The sequence below is a fragment of the Leuciscus leuciscus genome (genome assembly GCF_965113295.1).
Source record: "Leuciscus leuciscus genome assembly, chromosome: 1".
NCBI lineage: Eukaryota > Metazoa > Chordata > Actinopteri > Cypriniformes > Leuciscidae > Leuciscus > Leuciscus leuciscus.
This window is the reverse complement of record NC_138725.1, coordinates 49588738-49603975: the sequence shown is the minus strand read 5'-3', so window position 1 is coordinate 49603975 and position 15238 is coordinate 49588738. Positions and strand designations below refer to the sequence as shown.

At 37.7% G+C, this 15238-nt stretch overlaps 1 protein-coding gene across 1 annotated transcript in view; it reads left to right on the top strand.

The window, feature by feature from the left end:
• The first annotated feature begins 3496 nt into the window (after positions 1-3496).
• Positions 3497-15238, top strand: part of itga3a (integrin, alpha 3a) — a 37750-nt gene continuing 26008 nt past the window's right edge. Inside the window, exon 1 of the mRNA XM_082167150.1 lies at positions 3497-3929. Within this exon, the coding sequence (XP_082023276.1) occupies positions 3739-3929 (191 nt within the window). The 5' untranslated portion in view covers positions 3497-3738. The remainder of the gene's footprint in view (positions 3930-15238) is intronic.

The following is a 15238-nucleotide window of genomic DNA, read 5'->3' as shown; positions in this document are numbered from 1 at the left end:
TTGACATTTGGGCTAAAAAATTGCTTGCCAATGTGTTAAGTTTTAATATTAATATCACTTATTAATTACTTAATTACTTATTAATCACTTAATTACTAATATCCCTTAATATCACAACAGATCATCAAGTGCACATTTCATCATATTTTCAATTGTGTTAGGACAACACTCAAAATCACAAATAACCCTTTTCACTATACAAAATAAGTGTTTCATCTATATGAATGTTTCATTTACAGTGATTCCCTCTTACTATCAAACTTTTGATTTGCATCTCTTCTTGTTTATTTGTCTATCATTTAATTCCAAATGATCTCAATGGTTTATCAATTAATAATTTGGTACATCCAGACATAGATTCTAATTCTATAGATATAGGTTCTGTAAAATCTATGTTCTCATTGTTCTCATATATTACAATAATCTTGCTGCAGTGAAAGCATGAGGTCAGGTTTTGAAAGAATGATTAATTGTGGAACAAGTGTGATCAGTTTGGATTTTTGTACTAAGAGTACTTGTGGAAATAGTACCAAAGTCAATAAAAAACTAATGTGCTTTCTCTTATAAGAGTATTTCTCTTATAATTAATATTATGCAATCGTATCTCATTTTGTAGTCTATAATATTCAAACTAAGTAAAGGATTCCTTGAGCTAAAGGGGTTTTGAATTAAAGTCTTTCTTTTGTAGCCTAATAGCTCTGCTTTTCTCAACATGACAACAAAAAGCGGGTACATTATCTGTGACTTATACACCTTCAGAATTTCCATCTGCCCAGACCAGACTCTCAAAACTATCAGAGCACATCTGGCATGTACTTTTGGAAGAAAAAAAAACAAAACAGGTTCGCATCTGCTACGTGATCTTGTTGAGACAAGTGAGTAAATCAAGCAGCCTTTACACGGCATGTTCTGATTCTGTGTATCCTGAGGACACCTAACAAGAAAGAATAATCCCACAAGTCTAATTACTGTTTGTTGACATGGTGATATGTTAGGACATTTTAGTGAGGTTAACAGATGAATGGTCTACAACATGAGCACTTAATGTTAAGTGTATTTCACACATTATAAAACATTACAAATAATTACAGCAAAAAAATTCGATTCAAAAGCATACGGAGGAGTCTGCTCTCTAATCGCTCTCGCGGCATAGGCTACTTTGATGTCATACACAGATCGGTCCGCGCAGCACCGCTTCAAGTCGAACACACTTAAAAAGACATCTGCTGCATCCGAAATCGCATACTTCCATACTATAGCTAGTAGGCAAAAAAACAGTAGGCCTAGGTGCATCCCAATTCGCGTAGGGGAGAGCGGGGCACATTCTAACGCTTTTTGACTTTCTCAGTTTGTGTAAATCCTTAGGGTTCAGAGTATTTATTTCTTCCCACATTAATTTCACACATGTCTAGTACAATTATGTGGTTTTGTTTTATTAATACAGAGTATACTTTTTTCTTGATATACCCTGGAAGAATGGAAGTGAAATGTGACACCATGCCCCATAGGTGGGGTACATTGTAACATGTGAGGGGCATATTGTAACATGACCATATGACAGCTTAAAAAGCTATCTGATCTAATAAAAAAAACTAAAATATTTTCTCAATAAAATACAATTTTCACATTACATAGTTTTTCATTAAAATAATGGCATTTTTTTAATAATTAAAAATAAAGTAATTTTTGAGTTTGACAACAAACACACCGGAAAACACAGCTATACAACATAGTTCAAAACATAATTATAATTAATAATTTCTGAACATTGACTCTCAGTCTTTATTCATCTTTTTCTCATGTTTTCTCAATAGAATTCATAAAAGTATAGAATAAAATAGCATAGTTATAGGGGCACATTGTAATGCAGTGTTACAACATGCCCCACCTTCACATCTGGGATTTAAACCCTGCTAGTGTCTTCTGATAATTAGTGAAGCATTAAAGAACCATATCATATGACTATACCATGAGGCCACGGGGTAGGATTTGTCAATGGTGTTGACGCGACGCAATTGATGCTGGTAGCATGATAAGGGCAACATGGCGAATGTAGTATGTCCGAATTACATTCACTACACACATTATATAGAACATACTTTTTTAGCAGTTGTGAAGTCATTTCTTAATCAAAATAAGTAGGCTACCTACTTAATAGAGTATGAGATTTCAGAAACAGCCATCCACTCTTATTGCATGTTCGTGCATTTTGGGGGCGGAGCAATGAAGGAGGGGTGTGTTTGTTTGCGTTTCATTTCAAATATCAACAGTGTTTCTCAGAAATCACTTACTGTACCTTTAAGAATAAACATCTATCTATCTGTCTATAGACCTTATGCGCCAGAGAAACGAGGGCGCCGCCATCTTTAGAATATTGTTTTTGAACTTCCGTTTTTGTGGTCGCTCTGTATATTTCTATGGCATTGCTGTCCAGGAGTAATTCGCTTTTGAAGTGGATTTACTTAATGTAAAGTTAACGAAAGTTATCATGAGGATTGTAATGTTTAAAGCAGATGTCTTAACAAATGTCAGTAGACCGGGAAGATTTTAAAACAAGCCGTTCATTCATAAATACGCCAGATCACTGTGAAAATACAGACCGGAAGTCAAAAGACAACGAGTAGCTTACTGAGTAGTTTACTGTGTAGCTTGCTCCCTCAATCATGTAGTTCCATTTTCCATATTGTATGCCATTATGTCAGTATCAGTATTTGCTTTCAACCATGCACAAATAAAAATGTCACTGAACTTTTGCTGTGTAATTGTAACAATGAGCACTCAAACACACCGAATCAACAATTACTAAAAACACACACAAAAACTGATTTTGCACGGGCACTTTAGCACTAGTAATTTAAATAATGATGATGTGAATGTGGTGACTATGCCCAATTTAACTTTTGAGAGATAGCCTATAAGTTCCATTAGTATTTCAGAATCAGTGGAAAATTTTACAGGAAAAAAAGTGTAAAATATTTTGAACATTGACTGTAAATTCACCTTTTTATTGTTTCATTCTGCTTTCTAAAAATGGAAATCATAAGCTGAATCACTATTATTTTATTTTATTGTCAGCCCTAGTTTGTAACATTAAAATGAACAATATCTGGATTCTTGTAAAAATGTTTTCTCTTCGTCCTTGCAAATCAGATATTTTCAAGAAATTTTTTTTTTCATAAAAAGATACATCCTATCTGGTTTATAGGCTAGATTGATATAGGTAGAAAAAAGATACTATCAACTTAAGGCAAATTTGTTTTCAGTAAAATAGATTAATAGTTTATTTTGGTAGTATTTGTTTAGTATAGGCTATTTATCAATTACAAAACAAAAGCTATGTTTCAAAAACAGCATGTTGTTTGTCTTTACAGTATTATAAAGTAAAACATGTACAACGTCTGTTGAAATGTATGATTTATTTTAGGAGAGCGTCCCACAAGGGGACCATATAAAAAAGTTTGAAAAGCCCCTTTCTAGACATTACAGCAGATTGCAACTGTGAGTGTAGTCTATGACATGTTCGTCCTCTATCAAGGTGTCCGCGGCCGCGCGCTCTATATTATTTCAATGCCCTCCGGCTCCAGCACGTTTTCAACATCCCGGAAGAATGACGAATATGAACAATAAGTTCACAGCGTCTGACAAATCTGCTCCTGTTCAGACCCTGATAGGCTCATCTTTCTCAGCTCTCTGTTTCTGTCTGGCTCAACAAAAACTTCGCAGAGACTATTATAAAAAATGAATGTATTTTACCGGCACGGGCTCAGTAAAAACACGGTTGTCTTGGTTTTCGTGTTGAGCGCCGCTCGTTGCTGTCAAACGTTTAATTTGGATGTGAAGTTTGCAGTCGTCAAAGAGGGAAACGCAGGCAGTTTGTTTGGACTTTCTGTTGCACTTCACGAGCAGGTCGTAGGAGAGAAGAGACACCTGTAAGTATATTATTTCAATGTAAATTACCTGACCTCATGTCAAATGTCATAAGAAGAACAAGATCTTCTCACGGATGTGCACCTGTTGAGCGTTTGATCTCTGCATTAACGTTGTTTTATAAAGAAGTTATTTTTATGTAGGTCAATCACGCCTATTTTTTCACAAATTTATTTAGTCATGCACGAATACATTTCAAATGCGATTTATACGAAACGTTACCTGAATGTATGATTTGTTTTATATGATGATCATATTTTCCATTTTTGAATTAAAGGAATAGTTCACCCATTGAAAATTCTGTCATATTTTACTCACCCTCAAGTTGTTCCAAACCTGTATGCATTTCTTTCTTCTGCAGAACACGAAAGAAGATATTTTGAAGAATGTCGGAAACTAAACAGTTGATGGACCCCATTGACTTCCACAGTATTTTTTTTTTTCATACTATGGAAGACAGTGGGGTCCATCAACTGTTGGGTAAACCACATTCTTCAAAATATCTTTTGTGTTCAGCAGAAGAAAGAAATGCATACAGGATTGGAACAACTTGAGAGTGAGTAAACGATGACAGAATTTTAATTTTTGGGTGAACTATTCCTTTAAAAGTAATTTTAATAATGTTTTAAGGGTTTAAAGTAAAACAATATAGGTGGTGTAATTGTAGCACCAACAAAACTAATTAAAAATAGATCCTTAATGTAACAATTGCATCTTATTACTACTACAGTGTGCAAACATTCTTTTCTGTTCTGGCTTGATGATACGAAGATGAAATCATGAAAACGTTATGTGGGACATTGTGCATGTCTGAATGCTTTGGTCATCTTCGTGTTTAAGTTTTTGTGCCATTGAATTAACTCGATTAACTCAGGTAAATGATTAACACGAAAGCTCCATTTCACAAGAGGATATGAGACACATTTGCAGGGGCTGGGCAGGTCATGCACTTGCTTGTCTAATGTTTTATAGCTGTTATGGTTGCTACAACAAACTTCGCCTTCTTTGTTCTAAAAAACTGTAGCTTAAATATTTAGTTTTGACCACACTTAGTTTGAGATTTGATACTGAAATGTAGTGATGAATGAAAGTCCTGATGGATCCTGCTGGCCAAAAGGTCAGGAATAACATCTGTGAAATGCACATAATAACTGAATAAATGAAAAGTAACCAAATAAGATGTTAGTTAAGGCCTTCTGAGTTGTACACATTGACCAATGCTGTAGTCAAATATCTAACCAGCTGATCATTAGTTGTCGGTAAGTTCCTCTGAGACCCATTTGCTGATGACTGAAGCAGTAGATTTAGCTTTGTAATTCACTTATTTATGATTCTCTCTAAATGAATGGGAGCTTATGAGTGCTGTGAGACCTGTATTGCCAGCCTCATAAGGCAATATCTAGTACGAAGCCTTCCAGTGAGTTAGCATGCAAGAAGACTGAACTCAACAACAATATCATATTATCTGCAGTCTAACAGCTATAAAATAATTGTATAGTGTGACATAACATTTTTGATAAATATGCTCGGTAGGAGGAGTAGAAAAACACCACCTTTGCAGAAGATGTGAGTAAGTACAGGTTTGCACTCAATGCTTCTTTTTCATATCCCCAGGAAATAATAATTCCACAGTTGAAAGCCAGCCGTGTTCCTGAATTGACTCACACAGGCTGTTTTTACGAACGGATATAATGCCCTTCGTAACATACAGCCCAAATGAAAAAATTGAAAAAGAAAGACAGCATTTGAGCTAACAATAAATGTGACCATAACAGAGCAAAATAACAATTTGTGGCTCAGGCAAAATACTTTGGCACTTTGTGGCTTTTTATTTGAAACAGAGGTATTTCTGAAGCATGTTAATTGCTGACAGATATACAGTATGATGCTATAACAGAATACCCTGACTTTTCAATTTAGTCATCAGCATATGAAGGAGCCACAAGGATAAACATGTTGAAAACCACAATGCATTAAAGACTCTTATATATAAAGGCCTAAAGCAATATACAAAATGAAACCACAAATCTATCCAATCTTAAAACATGTCTCATGTTATAAGGGTGTGATTTCTTCAAGCAATGTTCAAATTGTCTGATTTAATTTTATAATGATTTGAATTGACTGCAAGTAGGACACACAACATACATAGAATGAAGTAAAGCAGACAAAATAAATCATATGACATGTCTCTTCATTGTTAACAGATGTAAGAAACTATCCCACAAGAGAGTAGTGATGGCTCATTTCCCTCCGGGGTCTATGAATGTTTTACTCTCAAAAGCAGTGTGGTGTAAATGTTTGCTGTTTGTCATATGTAGTGCGGCTAATGTTCAAACAAAGGAAAAACAGATTCAGTGTTTGTCTCTGCCCTTGTCATTGTCCTAGAGGAGTCATCCCAAGCTAATGTGAAGCTGTCTGTGTTGCTAAATAAATTGTCTGGTGACTTCCTGATTGCTTGTCATTGAACCTCAAAGGAAGAGCATGCATTTGTCTGCTACCCTGCTTCTTTCAAGGGTTGGAGCTAATTTAAAATTGAGAAGAAAGCTCTTAAATTGTTGTGGAAACATCTGTCTTTTTGTACTAAGGGTTAGGATTTTAATTCGTAATTTGGAGGAGTTTGCTTTCACATATTGAGAAAATACTTCCCTGTCCCGGTTTATGATTTATGTACGCATAAACTGTTCATAGGTCCTCCTGATCTTATCTGCACTGACAAAGGACAATTTGAGAACCGAGATAGTCGCGATGATATTAATTGGACTGGCTAGACATTCATCATCTTGTCAAACACATAAAGGACTGGCTCAGTGACACACAAGGACGTCCTGTGTGTTCTGTCTTCCTGTGGCCTGATCTTAGGTCATTTGTCTCATGCACTCTCATAGACTAATTACCTGTTTCCTTCATGTAGCGGGCAGAGGCTTTAGCTAGAGCAACATAACTGCTTCTTAGCACTGCCTGTGTGCTAAAAGTTCAGTGCAGTTCTCAGATCTTCATGACCACAGACCACAACTCATCATGTTTAAGTTCACTGGGAAACCACAAGCTGAAATTCACACGACTGAGATCCAGCTGTAGGATGAACAACTGCAGCAAATGCTTAAAGCTACCATGTAAGCTTTAAGCATTTGCTGCAGTTGTTCAGCCTATAGCTGGACCTCAGTCGTGCGAATAATGGATGACTCGATCCTTTCAGAAGATGCATAGCAAGGTCGCTGTGGGTAAATGGTAGAGTAAAAGTACATCTGCTTTCTTTGTTTAATCTGTTAGTCTCCCAGGATGACTTTAAAAATGGCTTGATAGTTGTTCAAGAGTGCAGGGTTGAGCAATGGCTATAATAAATATATAATATAATATAATATAATATAATATAATATAATATTATATTATATATATATATATATATATATATATATATATATATATATATATATATATATAAATTTGCATGGTGTTGAGGAAATAACATTGTTTCTCTCCATTATCTGACCCAGTTCCTCTATTGCAGTACTGTCTCGTTTTTTCTGTGGTCAACGAATGAACACGGTGTGATTATGATTCAGGCTGCATCAGAAGTCAGAATGCAGATCGAGATAGGTAGCATTCAAATATTCATCCAGTTCCTTTTGCTTGAAGATCAGATTCATCATGCCGGTATGGAGCCGAAGCTGGCCATAGGGTCTGTGCAGAGGACTTGTCTGGTTCTTGTGGTCTTTGCTGAGGATCTGTTCATATGGTTGTTGTGTCGACGAGGCCTTCACAGGGGATTGTCTAGTAGACACGGTCTCTGCTGACTTTCTGGGCTGCGTTGTGCTTGTGTCTAGGTGCAGGTCCACCATCTGATCTGTATACGGCCCGGATCTGGCTGGCTACGGTAACCTCGCTAATATTAGCATAGATGCCATTTGTCAAGTACATTTGGTGTTACGGGAAGTGTTCCTGGTTCCAGTTGACCTAATTGATGCAGCCTAACAATCCTTTAACAGATGTGAATTATAGAAATGTGATATTTTTATCTGTATATCAATCAATGAATCAATCAATCTTGCAAGTAAAGAAATTAATGTCATAACTGCTGTGCTGTTTGGAAATGTCTGAAGTTGAATCATTAATTTAGCCACTGTATGAAAAGTAAGCAGATCTAGCAGTTTTTAAGGCCTTTATGTATGCAGTAACACTTTCCTTCCACGAAATGCGAAATACTTATAGTTTTGTTTCCTTCCAGCTGCTCCTTCCTTTGTTTTCGGGCTGCTCATGAGGGCTCGAGTGTGCTAGTTATACCACGGTGTCTGACTATTTTACTTAATCTTCTTTACGGTCAAAAGAGCAACCATGTCTAAAGTGCTGGAAAAGAGAGAGTAAATAGTTTTTGTTGCACTTGCAACATTGAGTTCTTCGAAGTTATCTGGTATAATGAGAAGTAGAAGTGATCATTCTACCATATTTGTAATGGTGTTGGTTTTGCAGCCTTGGCTAAATGGAGTATAGACGAGACTATCTAAGATGTCACATTTCTTAGAACTGTTAGGTTATTTCCCGTTTGCTCACCTTTGGTGCACACTGATGCGCTGCTTGGCCATTCAGATTAGACGGCCGCAAAACAAACTCTTGTATAATTATTCAATTCATGTATCTGCAATCAAAGTGTTCTGCCCCACTGAAAACTGCTGCACACTGCAACTTTTCCTGAAAGTTCAAAATTTAAGCCAAACATATGCTGTATTGTGAATTTCCTGTGTGATTTCCTCTCTGTTTTAGGTTGTCTGGCACTTCTTTCATTAGCAGCTGTGGTTATCCGGTTCACAGCTGTAGGTGTCAGAAAGTCTGTAATCTGTCTAACTCTAAACAAATATGCATACTGTGAAATAGATAAAACTCACTTGAGCAGATATTTAAAAGCTTTGCCTGAATTGGTATTTAGTGCTCTTTTACATAGCAAAACTTGACAATGTGTTAAATTATTGCTAATGTTGTGTTCCCACGGGTCCTTGAAATCCTTGAAAGTTTGTGAATCTGGAAAAAAAAAATGCCACGGCCCTGGAAAGTTTTAGAAAATAAACATACATAGATACAGGTCCTTGAAAGTGCTTGAATTTATTTTGTGCAAGATTTTTCCCCCAAAAAAAATCCATATTATTCCCTCCGGTCCGCTAATGTGTTATTTCGCCAACACTTTGTGGCCTATGCATACTAGCTTGCTTGATTTACGCTAGTTATGCGCATTTATGTGTTACGTTAAATGTTTCCCGCGTGAGGTACTTTGTGTTGTACATTGCCATGACGTTCACGCACGCAAAATTGTAACAATGTATTAACAAGGTAACAGGGTAACCTTGCTCTCACTTGAAATGTGTCCCCACATTAAAGGAACATGCCGACTTTTTGGGACTTTAGCTTATTCACCGTATCCCCCAGAGTTAGATAAGTCCATACATACCCTTTTCATCTCCGTGCGTGCCGTAACTCTGTCTGACGCACCCACCGCTAGCCTAGCTTAGCACAAAGACTGGAGGTAAACAGCTCCAGCTAGCATTCTGCTCCCAATACGTGACAAAATAACGTCAACATTTTCCTATTTACATGTTGTGATTTGTATAGTCACAGCGTTTACAGATAACAAGGTCACATAAGACACAACCATCTTCTAACCGTATACATACTGGGAACTATTCTCAGAAGGTGAAGCACTGCTACTTCTGCGGAGTGATTTACTCCAACTCTGAGCGAACTCTCTGCTCCTCACCACGGGGCTTCTCAGGCGCTGCGAGCAGATCACTCCGCCCAAGTAGCAGCGCTTCTATACCAGTATATACCAGTATGTACCAGTGTGTCTACGGTTAGATGTCTGTGTCTCACGTGACCTTGTTATTTGTACACGCAATGACTATACAAATCACAACATGTAAATAGGAAAATGTTGGCGTTATTTTGTCCCTTATTGGGAGCAGTTGGGCCAAAAAAAAAAAAAAAAAAATGTACAGATCGGGCTCGGGTCGGACTCGGGCTCATTTAGCTTCTCTCCTTTCATCGTGCCCATAATATACGTGCAGAGCGCAGGCTACTGTATGAAATATTGTTAAATTGATAATATTATAAATATGCAACGCAATATGCGATTACGCGAGTGCAATGCATTAGGTGACAGTTGACCATGCAGAGCATCAGGGAGAAGTTGGAGCTTGGGGAGTTACTAAAAGTTCCCAATACTTCAGGAAAAGCTGCATTTTGAAAGCGTTTTGATTTGATTACCACAACAATCAATGAGCCGGAAGCCAGTGGATGCTATTCTTTTTCTTCACAACACTCGTGAATAAATAATGCTACATGTAGCCTACTCAGTTCAACAGATTTATTTTTATTTATCATATTTTTATAATTATTTAACGTTGTTCTTCAGTAAAGTTACTTAACATTAAAAAAAAGTAGGCCGTAAATCTAAATTTACTGCTGGATCACATTTGGCTATATAATATTCTCTACTGCATGCTTATGCTTCTCTACTAATGGACTGTCTGTATTAATATTTGTGGGCATAATTGTCGGTGGTGGTAGTTATGTTTGAGGCCTATAATAAAATTGTACATCTTAGTAGCGTGTGTGTGTGTGTGTAGCAGAGACAGCGCGCATCAGAGAGCACGCATCAGAGAGAGCTTAAAGTGATATTGATGTTGGTCTGGGGTCGGGTTCGGGCTGAAAAATTGCAGACGTTGTCGGGCTGGGGCCGGGTTAGGGCTTGAACACCACGGGCCAGGGCTGGGTTAGGGCTGGATTTTTTTGGCCCGTGCAGGGCTCTAAGCCGTATGCTAGCTGGAGCCGTTTACCTCCAGTCTTTGTGCTAAGCTAGGCTAGCGGTGGGTGCGGCAGACAGAGTTACGGCATGCATGGAGATGAAAAGGGTATGTATGGACTTATCTAACTCTGGGGGATATGGTGAATAAGCTTAAATCTCAAAAAGTTGCCGTGTTCCTTTAAGTCCTTGAATTTTAGGGTATTGGACCAGGAAAGTCCTTGAAAGGTCCTTGAATTTGAAGTTAACCAAGGTGTGGGAACACTGGTTGTTTGCGAGCATGCATGCCCATTCATCAAGACTTAGACCATTTCTACAAGTAAGTCATGTGACTAGACCCATAATAATCAACAAAAGTGTGAAGTCACATTGAGGGCCCTATCTTGCACCCAGTGCAATTGACTTTGTACAACAACGCATTTATCATTCCTATTTTGCACCTGACGCACAGCGGACTTTTCCCTCCACAGACGCACGTCGGTAAATTAGGAAATGCTCCCGGGGGCGGTTCAGCGCAAAGAGGAGGCGTGTTCCGGCGCAAACGTTCCCTGGTGCTATTTTCCAGTTCCAGAAAACAATTCCGTCACAGACCAGGAAAAACCTAGTCTAAAGTCAGTGGCGCGTTTTCAGTGGCGCTTTCAGATGCTATTTTAAGGGCGCATGCTTGGCCATAATATAGCGTGTGCACAACGCGCATACACTTTGCTTCTCTCATCTACACAGATGCAGCAGTTGACATTTTTGCAAACCATACATAATTACAAGGAAAAATATTCCATATGAGGGAAATCATTGTGGTGTCCATGAAGATGTGAAAAAATAGGCATAAATCTAGCTTACACATTTAATTACCCAAATTATTATACGCCTGTTTAACCGAAGCTTAATTGGGTGGGTTTCTCCCATCCCCATACAACATCAATTCTCTGTCTTTTACGGCCCTGACGAGAACGTCGGTCTCCTCGGCTGTGAACCGCTCCTGGCGCGCGCCTGGCAAATCCGCCGTTATAATAGCAAACCGCCATGGAACAAGCGCGCCTGCTTTTAAAGGGAATGTGAGATGACGCTGTGATTGGTTTATTGCACGTTAGGCCCAAACCACACCTATGAGTAATGTAGCTACTTCAGACCAACCCATTTTAGATTTGGCCGAGATCCGCCCACAAAGTTACTTGCGTTTCGCGTTTGATACTTGCGTTTCAGATCGTTAAAATAGGGCCCTGAGTATTAAAGTTATAAAATGTTGTTATAAGTTATCAGTTGAATAGGATAGGAATTCTGAAAACTTTCTCAATCACTACTTTTAAATCATTGAGTGGTCTAGAAAGTACATCTTATGACAGTTTCAGCTGAAGTAGAGTAGGTTTGTCTCGCCTCTGGGCTCTGGAAGGCCTGGGAGGGAGAATGACTTGCTGTGTATGTGGAGAATCATGGGTTTTAGGATTAGATATTATTCATTAATCTGAAATAGCTGGAATGTCAAGCATGAGACTTGTCACCTTGTGAATGTTCTAGGTGCAAAGTGTTTGTCAGTTTAGTGACTATAGCAGCTCTGATCCATGCTGTACCTGTAAAGAAATGCTTAAATGTCTGTGATAAAGGATGTGAATGGTTTTATGAAATATGAACACTACTGTTAATAAATGTGGGGTCATTAATTTTATATAATAAAAGAAGTCTATTATGCTGAGTCTGACCAAGGCTGCCTTTATTTGATTTAAAAATAGTAATATTGTGAAATATTATTACAATTTTAAAAACTGTTTTCTATTTTAATATATTTTATTGATGTCAAAGATTAATTTTCCAGCATCATTACAGTCTTCAGTGTCACATGATCCTTCAGAAATTATTCTAATATGCTGATTTGCTGCTCAAGAAGCATTTCTTATTTATTATCAATGTTATTATTAGTTGTATCGCTTAACATTTTTGTGGAAACCATGATACCTTTTTTCCAGGATTCTTTGATGAATAGAAAGTTAAAAAGAGCAGAAATTATTTGAAATAGAAATCTTTTGTAAAATAATTGTCTTTGCTTTTGATCCCTTTTTGTACTGAGCTCTCTAGAACTGTACATATCATTTACTGTACTATTTTGTTCAGACAATTTTTGATTGCTTTCACATTCATTCATCGCTATATGAAGGTGATTAGGGACATGCATTTCATCTGCCTGACCTTGAATGTGTGCAACACAGCCAGAAAGTTTTTCTGTCCTAATCAATTTCTTTGTTCATGGCCAGACAGTCTCAAACACTGAGCATGGCCACTTAGCAAGGGGCCTTTTTCTGTAAGGACTATTTACTGAGAGGTCAGGCTTTTAGAACGGGTCCTTTTGTGTGTGTGTGTGTATTTAAAGACACACACATTAAACAAAGGTACAACATGTGAACTCTGGCCCTGAAATTCATTCAGTGAAACCGCTGAAGCAGACACACCTTCTTCTGCAGGTGGGAAGTGTGTTCCCTGTGATCTGACTCATAGCTGTTTTTTCTCGAGCCAAAAACTTAATATCTCATTTAAATCAAAAAGAGGCATATATTAAAATGTAAAAGTGTCATCCCATTAAAATGTTTGTTCTAGCCTCTAAACTTCTAAAGGAAAATTCCAGATGTCATATATCTTCAAAAGATTCAATAAAAGTGTAATCTCTGTGTTATTTGCTGTTCAAAAGCTCAGAATGATGTTTCCATCTTGACAGAAAAGCAAAATGAAGACTAATGCTGTGAAAAAGATTAAATGAATCTATTCAGGTTGAGTCATAATGCTCTCAAACTGAGCAGCTTTGATTAAATGAAGCACCAGTGAATGCAATCTCCTCAACTATCTTATGGTTTATAAACTTGCCTCTGAGGTATGTGCTGCTTACCACCAGATCTGTAGATGATTGTAGTGGTAAAACCCATGTGACTGGTATCTGTTTAAGGTGGTATGATTCACTGAACAAACTGCAGGAAACCTCTCTGCAGTAGTTTTGTAGTATATGTTTTGGTAAAATGGTAATGCTTGACTGATTTCTAGCCAGTATGTTAAAGGGGTCATATAATGGTACATGCACTTTTACAAGTTGATTGTACTGAAATGAGTGTTGGCAGTGCCTGTCATCATATAATGATAAAAATCCATCCAGTGTTTTTATATTTTTTATCTCCTTATATGTTTTCCCCCGTCTCAAATCGAGCCATCTGACCGTGTGACGTCACACGGTCGGCCGCCCCTCCCACGATTGTTAATTGACAGCAGCATTTCAACACAGACCCGCCCTGAGCAAGCTGTCATCATAGTCCGCCATTGTTGATACGCTGGAGCAGAATGGCGTCTAAGCGATTGTGGTGTTCTGTTCTTGGGTATAAACATCAATCTGTCAATGAACTAACGTATACATCAGTAAACGCATAGCATTCGTATCTCATTACTCTACCCTGCCAGTACATACAAAGATAGATCAAAGTGACATTACGTTAACCAACCATTCAGAAACGTCCTGTTCGAGCCTTAATTGTCGAACTTCTTTGGGGCCGTCATCTTGTTCCGGGTCCGACTCCGGTTCAAATTGATACGGTTGCACAGATGTGTCCTCAGAGACTCCCGCTGCCATTCTTTCTCCAAAATATACCCTCAACTGTTGTCAAGGCAACACTCCACGTGTGTTGTTTCAAAATGCTCCACAGAACAGAGGGGCGGGGTGAGCAAAGCTCATTATCATTTAAAGACACATGCACTTAAATGGTGTGCTGAAAACAGAGCTGTTTTTGACCAGGTAAAATGAGTGTTTTCTTACAATACTAATGAGAATTTTTAATTAAAGTATGTTACAAACTTTTCATTCAGACCCTAAAGAATCATATTAACTAAAATGGCATTATATGACCCCTTTAAAGGGTTAAAGTAATATTTCTCCCGAAAATGAAAATTCTGTCATTGTTTACTCTCAGGTCATTCCAAACCTGTATGACTTCCTTTCTTCTGCGAAACATCAAAGAAGATATTTAGAAGACTGTTAGTAACCAAACAGTTTTGCCTTTACCTTTGACTTCCATTGTATGAAAAAAAAAAAAAAAAAGAAAAGAAGATCACCAAGACATTTCTCGTAATATCTACTTTAATATTCCACAGAAGAAAGAAAGCCATTAAGGTTTGGAGTGACATGAGGGTGAGCAAATTATGACAGAATTTTTGTGTTTGGGTGAACTATCACTTACACCAAAACCTCTTATAATTTCGTTTTTAATGACTATTTTCCACACTCTCTCTGACGCTTAGAATTAAACCGACCAGTTGCATCCGCTCCTTTAAGACTTTAAGTAAACGCCCTTTTTGGACATGAGATAAGCAACAGCGCTCATAAAAGGATCTGTTGTGGTGAACATGCAGCGACGAGGAAGAATCTGACATTCTTTCTTGCTCATTCACCTTCTCTTGACTTTCTCATTTCCTGTCTTGTCCTTGCTGAAAGCAGATTTGGAATCACATGACCGGAATGAGGCGGAGAAGCAAGCTGATTGTGGTTGGTGGTGG